Source organism: Vanessa cardui, chromosome 7 (assembly GCF_905220365.1).
Source record: "Vanessa cardui chromosome 7, ilVanCard2.1, whole genome shotgun sequence".
NCBI classification, from domain to species: Eukaryota; Metazoa; Arthropoda; class Insecta; order Lepidoptera; family Nymphalidae; genus Vanessa; species Vanessa cardui.
Window position 1 is genome coordinate 11686710 of NC_061129.1, and position 11054 is coordinate 11697763.

Here is an 11054-nt window from a genome sequence, read left to right on the forward strand (position 1 = left end):
ATCATTGATATAATTGATATAATATAGACAAAGACTTTCATATAAGTAATTTGTTCAAATACGAGTTACATCATTTATCATTACATTTGAATTACATCTAAAGTTCGCTGCAGCCCTATATCCAGGGGCGTAGCTACCGCCGTATCTGCCGTATCAATTATACGGGGCCCCCGGGCCAAGGGGCCCCCAACTAGCGTAAGCAAAAATTATTAAATCTTCCCAACTTCTTTTTTTATTTCACAAATGACAAAAGTAAAAAAAAAACAATTTCTCTTATTCCCGCGTAATGGCCTCTATATACACACTAAGCGCGAGCGACGGGTGACGAGCGATATCTAATGAGAGCTCTGCTGCTGAAGCAAAGTTCTCATTGGACTCATTGTCCATAGAAGCAGAATCTTTAGAAAAACTAAAGTCATCATCAGCTATAAATAAATGGGAACATTCACTGCTATGCACCCATGGCTGTCGGCAGAGGTTTTTGGGGGTTCAAACCCCCCCCCCCCCCGAAATTTTTTTGCTAAGTCAAGAAAAGTCGCGGTTATCGTATATATAACTCGCCTTTCAGGGACTTCATCGTGAGGATAATAGAAAGATAGAATCCTGTATTATTCACTGTAGAACATGCTGTGTGTGCCGTGTTTTGTTACAAAGATTTTCTCGAATTCGCTTGTTAATACTTTATTTAGGCTATTTTACAAAATGTCTTACTTATAACTTAGCTATTGAACTGTTTGTTTCTAAATTTTATTTTAATATTTAATTTCTATTAAGCAAGTTAAATAAGTAAGTATTTTATTTTCATTGGATGTTTCTTTTAGTTTTTTTTGTTTTTAAGGTATTTTTGAGGAAAAAAGCATTTAAAAAAAATCGTTTTCCTGCCCGCATTTTTAAATTTGGATCGATAATTATTGTTTAAATACTGAAAAATTTCCAATGTTTAATTTCTTTTATAAATCAGAAGACAAAAGTTGATTTCAATGATACTTTTTTCAAATAAATATTTGAAGTTGTATTTTTGACAAATTTTGAAAAAAAACTAAACAACGCGATAACTCAAAAACGGTTCACTTTTGGATGATTTGCATATGGGGGTTAAAAACATTGCAAATGGTCACCCCTATCACCTCCTAACGAGAATACGTCAAATTACCAATAACCCTGTATGTTTTATTGAGTAACTCCTGGAAGACTGCTTTGCTGCATCCGATCCAAAAAAAAGGGCAACTGCCCAGACTCGTCCGATTAATTATAGGCCTATAGCCATCACCTTCTTGTTCTCATTTTCGTCGGGGGCGTTCAGCCGATGATCTTCTAGATTACCTTACTCATAGATGGCCAGAAGCAGTTGAAAGCAAGGATAACATAATTTCAACGGGTTTCCGAGATATTAAGCTTTTTCGCCGATCGGAGCATTAAATTCGTTATACATGGTGAATGCTCTGATTTAAAATTTGTTAATGCTGATGTTCCACAAGGTTGCGGTCTATCACCCACTCGGATTCTTCTACATATCAATGACTACTGTAACATTCATTGCTATGAAGATGACAGTGCCGTAGACACCGTAGTATGAGACACCGGCCAACGGCTGGAGAAAACCGGAACAAACTTGTGTGTGAAATCGAGTCTTCATTATACAAATTCTCGGACTGGGGCCGGCTAATCTTAGTCCATATATGATTGCTTTATTACTCTATTAACATATCTGATGGCGGGGAAGTAGCTCCCTGCCTTCACCGGTTCACTAAGTCGCTACGGACCTTCTGCTAAACTTCCATTCAACCCCAAAAAGACGAAAGTTTGCGCGTTTACTGCTAAAAAAATTACCATTTGTCGTATCTCCACGATTTCAGAAGTTTCCTATAGCCGCCACAGCTAGTATCGGAATACTTGACGTGGATAATTCAAGCCTGTTTCAGTCAATCCGCGGTCAACTGGAAGGCAAAGCCAAATTGGCTTCAAAAAATCTCGGTGTCCTTAGCAAGTTAAGACAGGATTTCACGTCGGCCCATCGCCTGTACAAGACGCAAAGTCGACCCCACATGGATTACTGTTCTCACCTCTGGGCGGATGCTCCCCATTACCAGCTCCTTCCATTTGACCGTATTCAACGCAGAGCGGCTCGAATTATAGACTATCAAGCCTTTTCAGACCTGCTTGATTCTTTTTTCACTGTAAACGTTCCGAGGAATTGTTCGAATTAATGCTGCTGACTTTTACCTTCGGACATCTAGTCAAAGTTTCATCAAATTTTTATTTGCCAAAAAAAAGCAAGGAGAGTGTGTATGTATTTAATTTCAATTGTTTATAAAAATTTTGGAAAAAGTTACAGACAGATAATTATGATGAATAAATATTTCTATTAATTTTATGCATTTCTTTTGTGAGAAATCTTTACCCTTCCTAAGGGCCCCCAAACAAATTTTTATACGGGGCCCCGCTAAGACACGCTACGCTTCTGCCTATATCGCTAATAGAGAATAATTTTCTCGTACTATAATGATATTATTGGTTTGTTATTTACTTACTTTACTTAATACTCTATTGTATATCACAAAGAGAAAATAAATAAATACCGAGTGGATTTAAAGACGTGTAAAATTCGGCCAACCTTAATGCTGCATAGCGATCTCTTCCAGACAACTAACGGTAAAGGTGAATGGGACATTATAAAATATCTATGAATTTGCCTACCAAATATTTAAAGGAATTACTTTTTATAAATAGATTTATTATGTTACCAGGGAAGAAAGTATTGAAGAGGACGCAAAGATCTCAGCGCAACAAACACTTTACTGCTGATTTCATGCACATTGTGAGTATATTCAAGTAAGACTCCCAATTTTTTTACACAATCGCAGTAAGGGATGAAAATATTGGCAAACATTATCTATGGCAAAGAGAACCATTCGACTTTTCATAAAATTATTTCCTCCTGCCAATAATTATGGCTTGAAATTTGTTAGGGCAAACATTAATACCAAAAGCTTTACTACACAAAAGAATGATATTGAGGTCGTTACTTACTTGTCAACTAAATTGCTATTTGACTTTAAGTTCTTAGTTTAATTTTGATTTTCGCGTTATAAGGGCGGCTCTTCTATGCATTTATGGCAGTCTCACTAATGTTAAGTAAATAGTTTGCAGTTTCGTTTTAATATTTTTTTTTGTACTAAGTACAAGCAATACAAGCTACTAAATTTCTTCTATTGAGAGAAGAACATAAAATTCTATTGTTCGAATCCGTTGGAATTTTTATCAGTGAGATTTTACGCCATTGCTGATCTTCTTTTTATTTATCTCACTGAGAACACACATTTCGTTTTACCTTAAGTAAAATGCAAGTTTAAAAAAAAATTTACGAAGTTATTATTTTAGTTAAAAAATGCGTTCAAGTTATAGTTTTGTGGTGCGTACAGTAACAAGTAAGTGATTTAATATCTATATAGAGAGGCTATGGCAAAAATGTCTTAAAAAACTTTGATTTCACATGTCAGTAACGCTATCTAATGCCAAACAGGAGCGACTATAATCATCTCAAACACATGTAAACACTGCCAGCAACTGATCTAGAACTATTTGTTTAAATTATTTAATTGTAATTACTGAATTTCGAAAATAACAGAAATTTGATCCAGTTGATTTACCGTAATGAGATTTACAATATCGTAATGCGAAATTGTGCAATCCCATATTTTCTTGATAAAAAACTCGTCCATTGGTAGACAGTTGATATAGGTGCGACTTGGCATCTAGGGATACGAAACCACTAAGACAAATGAATTGGATTTTATTTGCTATTTTGAGGAGTTTTAATCTAAAATCAATATTAACAGGTGTGACGAGAATAAAAAAATTAAACAAGTCGTTTATTCCTTGTAGGCTTGTATTTTGTACAGTTTAACTCATATTAAACGTCGATATTGTGCAATAATAATAATAATTGAACTATATTTAAATAGGGCTGTGACACAAATTTACAATAAATTAAGATAAGAATACATTTATCATTTTGCCTAATGCGCGATCTACACTCTGTCAAACCATTTATTATTTTTTTGACAGTTAGAACTTAACTGTCATCATGTAAAACTTAATTTTACAACGCGTGGCAAAAATGTCGAAATTGCTTTATATGAAATAACTTTTTTTTTTAATTTTGAGTCTCATTCGTCATAAATATTATCAACATTATGTGTCACTTATTTAAATGATCGAATGTTTTATTGACATGATCAAATAAGTAAAACTAAAATAATCGTTTTGTGATCGGTGAGTTATTTGAAATCATTTATTTCTAATTAAATAATAGTGAAATTTAGTAATTTAATTATCAATATATTTTGGCAATTATCTAAAAGTTTTAAATTACGAGTTTTGAAAATTTTTCAATGAAATAAAATGTTTGAAGATTTTATTACAATAAATATTTTTTAATTTTTTGTGATAACAACCTGTAAAATGGAATTGAAAGTTAATGATTGCCATTAGGCAATTTTAATTATTTTTCATTAATAATTCACAAAAACTAGCAATATTTTTTTTATTCAATGACATTTTTTGTTCAATGGTAAAAATCGATAATCTGAATATCAATTAGTGCCAATAATCGAATCGGCAATGAAAATGTTAATATTGAACAGGCTACGAGCACTGTCGTATAGATAATATTTTTCTTTTAAATTTAACTACGTTAAGTTAAAATAATTGGCCTTATAGAAACTTAGACAAATAATTGTTATTAAATAAATGCAAAAATGCTAATTTTATTATTGAAATCATTAAAACGATAGATAAGTGAGATAGCGTTTATTATGATGATGTTAACTAGTTTTTAATTCTGTATTAGAAGTAATCTGGGGGCACGGCAGTGCCCCAGCCAAGTCTCGAGCAAAATGGGCACGGCCGTACCAACTTTTCTCGAAGCGATTCTCGGCTGTTTCAAATATATTTTCGACGTGGACAAAACTAGGAGTTTAGGTTTTCGGTGAAAATTAGTTGGCATTATAACAAGTATAAATTCGAAATTACATGCCAATTGAATTAATAGTTTAGGATTTACGATCAATCAAAGTTAAACTATTTTTTCACTCACTGACTCACTGACCGATCATTAAAATTCTAAGGTACTTCTAGCGGACTTAGAAACTTAAAATTTTGCACCAAAATAGGTCATTAGCCACATATAAAAAATAATTATAAAAACATTAAAAAATAATATACCATAGAAAACAATTTTATAATTACGGCAAGAACATTGTGTATGGATTTTTACTGCATTGTTAACTTTGTTTGTTGTTTAAGTATTCAATTGGATGTATATATTATACTAAAATTATAATAGAAAGAAAATTATTGATACAATTACTAAATGTTGATTTATAATTACAAAATGATTTGAATAGGACTTGGCTTCTATGAGATCTAAAAACTTTTTACGATGGAAAGACTGCATCGAGAGACTTGGCATTTTTTACATTTAATGTTTTTGGTGGGATAGATTATTTACAGCAAATAATATAATACATAGGTCACTATAGCAATATCACACCAGAATACTCATGTTTTAAAAAAATAATAGAGTTATCTTTTTAAAAGAGACTATAGTAGTTTATTAGTATTTTTTTAAAACGGCTCGAAACAGACTGTTAAAGACTATTTGTAAAAGATAACACCCCTGACACTGTATGTCATTTTGATTTGAATTGAATATGGGAGTAAAGAAGGCGCTTAAAACCTTAGAAGTATTACGTAGATCATTTTCATGTTAGTTTGACGTTTTTATATGTAAGTAGTTTATTGTTATTTAATATTTTTAAAATAAAATTGATCAAATACAAAATCAATACATACATATTTATTTATTTCAGGCAACACAATATTTGTATAGGTATGTTATAGCTTAACGCGATTGAATAAAATATTATTTACAATAGGGGTGTAATTTAGGTATTTTGAAGAGTAATTAAAACTTAAATTTATGTTGATTTATTATTTAAGAAATTTAAAAATACTAAGTAAAATGAGGAAATGATTATGTAAAAATGAGGAATAAATCAATGAAGAAAAAAACTTCAACTTATATTTTTTTACTTAAGAATAATAACACATAGTATAAATACAAAACTTATTCTATTAATATTGACAGCACAAATACGTTTAAACATCTAATTAGTCTTTTTTCAAGATTAAAATTTAAAACAATACATTCATTGCAGCATTACAAAAAACTTCAAACCTGGCTCACGGCACTGACGATGATGATCATTGTATGCTCTACTAAACTATCACTACAGACCCATACAGTCATCTTACAGCCTTCGATTAGAATAAAGCCTTATTAGCTAACTTGAACATCGAATTATTGAGAAAAATTGTGAAACAAATGCTACGAGGACTCTGTAGCCGGAGGAGCAAACTGTATAACGGATGTATGACGTACTACTGGCTCCACTTGCACAGATTCTACTTGTGGAATGATTTTACGTTTTCGGGGAGGAAGCGACGAAGGAGCGAGTGTCATGACTGTCATGGATGTATTTAAAGCAGGTGGCGAAGGAGACGGCAGCGGTGAATTAAACGGTGGCGTAGACGTTGTCTGCATCGGTGTCGGCACCGGGCAAGGAGGAGACGGCGGAGAGCTAGGTGGAGTGGGAGGTAACTGTTGCAGTGCAGCTTCTACGATATCACACATTACATTGCCCTTTACAACTAATGGTACAGTGTACTGCGTAGCCGTTGGTGCTCTAGGTGTCTCCGCTCCGTGTTCCTTATATATGTGAGCTTCCATCTGCTTCTTGGTGTTAAACGTCCCATCGCATACTGTACAACGATAGCAGCGTTCCCCGAAATGTTGAAAGCGATGTAGTTTTAATACGTGATTGTAACCAAAATCGCGTAAGCATATTTCGCAAGTGTAGGGGCGTTCTCCGGTGTGAGTGCGCGAATGCACTTTGAGTTGCTTTGAGCAAGTGAACCCCTTGCCACAGCCGGGCGCAGGGCATCTATAGGGCTTTTCACCGGTGTGCGTACGAAGATGAATCACTAATTGTCCCGACTGGATGAACGTCTTGTGGCAATGTGGGCAGGCGTGTGGTCTCTCGCCGGTATGTATTCTTGCGTGACGATGCAGTTTACCGGAATGTTCGAACGCAGCTCCGCAAACTCCGCATCTGTAGGGTCGCTCTTTAGTATGAATCCGTCGATGCACTTGAAGATTTTCCTTCACACTGAACATCTTGTGACAGTATTCACATTCGAAGGGTCGTTCCCCTGTATGAGTTCTATAGTGGCGCACCAAGCGCGCCGGCACGGCGAAAGTCTTGTGACAAACATCACATCTGTGAGCATCGGCGGCCACTCGGTGCGAGCGCGTGTGAGCTGTTAGTGCACTGCGAGTCGAAAGCCTCAACCCGCATTCTTTGCATTGGTGTTCACGTTCTTCTTCGCCTGGAGAATAAGATATGAATTCAAAAGAAGTCGACAAATTATTCATATTATTAATAACCTTATTAGAGTAATTAACGATGGACATTAGCTGTCAGCGTTTTATCGCGACGACCGTTCACAGTACAATGTCTGTTGTGGATGGTATGCGCGATCAGGAATATCAGGATGCACATACTACGGCCACATAGGGGTGCGGATAGGAAGGGGGGAGCGCGGAACGAGGCAAAGTGAATGTCCTCCGGCAGCACGTGGAGGCCCGCACCGCGGTTTCGAACCGATAGTGCCGCGGTGGGCCTCCACGTGTTTGGGCCACCGACCCCGTGTCCGCACTGTACCCCGCGCCGCGCTCACCCGCGCGCTCTGCCCCCACTTTCATTATATCCTCACTACTTATATATATTTTATATTTATTACTTCATTTTTAGGATTCGGTATCGCGTTATTTGGGTTAACCTTATAAATATTTTATAAACTATTAAGTTTTCATTAAATATTTAAAATATTATATCTCACCATACCTTGTTTTTGATATTCGTAATTTAAAAACTGTCAAATTATAGTTTTACATTTTTTTAAAAAAGAACAGTAAAATGATCATGCACTATAATATAAGTAAATCATATTTAAAACTTCGAAATAAATTATCAAATTATTGTCCGTATGTTTAACATTAGTAGTTATGGAATAATAAAGTTTTTCTTACCTATCATGTTCAATGACGATGATTTATTTCCAAGTGTCAATGGCGTCAGTGTTGGTGTAGGTTGTGTAGAGTTCGACGCTGGACAGAACTGGCGCGAGCGTGCGCTCCACAGACGGTCCGCGGCTGAATGCGGAATCCGCGAGCGGCGAGCTCGCTGCTACGTACAGGCAGCGCATTTGTCCTCCGCTCTCCTCTACCTAGGGTGCCATCCATTTCGAGCAAGCGAGGAAAAATCGTTGTGACCGTTACCAGAGATCATTTCATTTCACAGAATATATCATATGAGTAACATAAGATGTCATAGTAACCATATTAATACTATCTAAAATTCTATATGATTCGTAAATAATATTAATAGTTATAAAATAAAAAAAGTAGTAGTTTGTAGCTATTTTTTATTTCTAAATTTTTCACTAGGACTGGCTTCGGTATGTATTATTTGTAAAGTTGTTGAATATAATGTAAGGTTGTTTTTTTATTGCTTTAGTCCACAAATATTTTTTGTCCATATGGTTAGCCTACATCCACGCGGCACACACACTTGTACGTTGTGTTCAAGAAACAATTTTCTATATCTGTGTTCATAATGATTATGATTACTACGTGGATCACAAAACCAAAAATTGACAGCATTTTTAAAAGTTTTCTATTTCCGTTTAAAAATAATGTACATTAAATTTTTGTTTAGAAATACTTTTCTGAGGTTAAGTTAAAAATATACTTTTATGAATGATTAATTAAGCTGTATTACCTACTATCGTATTATACTTATTCCTAGATAACCTACCATAACGATGGTAAGTTCAACATAACATAAATGATCAGGTAAATGCGCAAGTTGTTGTGCCTGCGCGCTCATAAAGTAATAATACTCATTTCAATACATGTACATATGTTGTATAATGCGTATTGTATGTATACGATATACGACCGCGGCTTTGTTGAAGGTTGGAGAGGGCAGCGGAGAGCGGGCGCGGCGGCGCGGAAGGGGAAACACGTGGAGGCCCACCGCGGTTTCGAAGCGCGTGTGAACTCTCAGCGCGAGTGCGCGTGCGTGGCTCGTCCGCCACCTTCCTCCTCCCGCACTCTTCTATTTTGTCTGTCTAGGACAATATGTTAGGAAGTTTCATTTCGAACATTATCACTTATTATACTTTTATGCGTACCTTCTACATTGTTTACTATTTTTTTAATAGCACAACTATTATTAATAATTATAATATTAATAATTATATGTATATGATTATGTTTTATAACAGAACTCACTTATGTTTTGCTAGATGTATCAGAACGTTTAATTTGTCAATGTACATATGCGAACCTTAATTCATTAAAGGTATTTCTTTTAAATTTAGGGAAGAACACAACAACGCAAGACTTGAAATATTTTATGCGTTGAGCTTCAACTTTTGTCAGATCGATAGGAAACGAAAGTGTTTCTAGTGGTTTCACTTTTTAGGTTTACTTAGAAGTTATTTTTCAGACATTTCGTAGTACTGAAGAATAAATTAATAAAAAACAATTTATTAAAAAAAGTCCACTCAAATTATATTGAAAAAGAAAAGATATAGAGTTGTAATAATATAACGTAACAATCAAAGAAAAACCTTGTATGACCAGTAGATATTTGCATTGTTAGCCTTTAGTATATATATGTTGCTGATTGCTTGCTTGATTAAATGTTTAAAACGATATCAAATGTTATCAAGTTTATGAGTATGAATTCAGAAAAAAAACGATGTTCTATTACAACAGATTGCAACTTAGCTTCCTAGATTATGTTTAAATGACGTATTTATAGATAAAGCATTATCTGGAAAGATTATTACATTTATTTGGTGCTATTTTTATTCATTTATTTTTTGGAAAAAGTTACAGTTTTTCTAGGCATACAATAAAATCCTATCAAATCCATATAAATTTAGTTAGAATTATTAATTAGGTTAGATACTGGGTGTGACTCTGAGTCCATTGTACAGCAGTAGTTCTATCTATGACGAATTTATTATTTTTTATTCTTTGATCGCTTGTATTAAGTTAAACAGTTATTTTATTCCACTTCCATTTCAATAAGGTATTTTCAAACATAAGGAAGCGATTTGGAATATTTCAAATATTATTTTCATTAACCAATTCCTGTATTACCTACAATAACAGAACTTCATAATTATATGTTAATACAAAGCTATCATGGTATAATTAAATCATAAAAAAAACATTTACCAAGCATAGGTACCTATATCTAAAAAACACGATGATAAGATTAAATGAAGATAGTTATTTATCTGGATTTACAGAAAGACTGCTACAATATTTTACAAATTCTGAGACGGAAGTGATGATTAAAGTAATTAATAATTTTATTGTCATGCGATGACACGACACATTGATTTCGGTTACATTTTGTAATTGAGGCAGGTTAGTGCATGCATTCTAACCTATTAAAACATCTATAGAAAATGGTTCCCCTTTAAGGGTGTGAGCGACACGTTAAAATCAAATTGGCCTTTTTAAAGCGAGCGAGGGTGCATGCGGCAGCGGGGGCGGGGGAGGGTGCAGGCGAGCGGCACGGGGGGCGAAGTGTCGACACGAGCTGCACGCGGTCACCGAACGTTCGAAACCACGGTGGTGAGGCCACCGGCGCGTGCGGCTTGCGCCCGATTCAACCTTCCTCAACGCGACCGCAACTGACCCGCGCCACGCCACGCCACGGACAAATACCGCGCCATCGCGATCGCGCAGCGCTACATCGCCTTGGGTTCCTCGTGCGCCTCGCGCTCGTAACCTTCCGTAATATTTCATTCTCTTATAGTCAATGATTATTTAGCTTCAATATAATACTCACATATCGTATTTACATTTATTGATTTTATCGAGAAAACGTTTCTACATAACAGTT

The 11054-nt window shown here is 35.0% G+C and overlaps 1 protein-coding gene across 1 annotated transcript; it reads right to left on the reverse strand.

Moving 5' to 3' along the window:
- Positions 1-6076: 6076 nt before the first annotated feature.
- Positions 6077-8308, reverse strand: LOC124531289 (Krueppel homolog 1-like). Its single transcript, XM_047105802.1, has 2 exons — positions 8156-8308; positions 6077-7452 (listed from the first exon to the last, which is right to left on the reverse strand). Exons 1-2 carry the CDS (start codon positions 8160-8162, stop codon positions 6392-6394), a joined length of 1068 nt encoding a protein of 355 aa, XP_046961758.1. The 5' UTR covers positions 8163-8308; the 3' UTR covers positions 6077-6391.
- Between the last annotated feature and the right edge of the window lie 2746 nt (positions 8309-11054).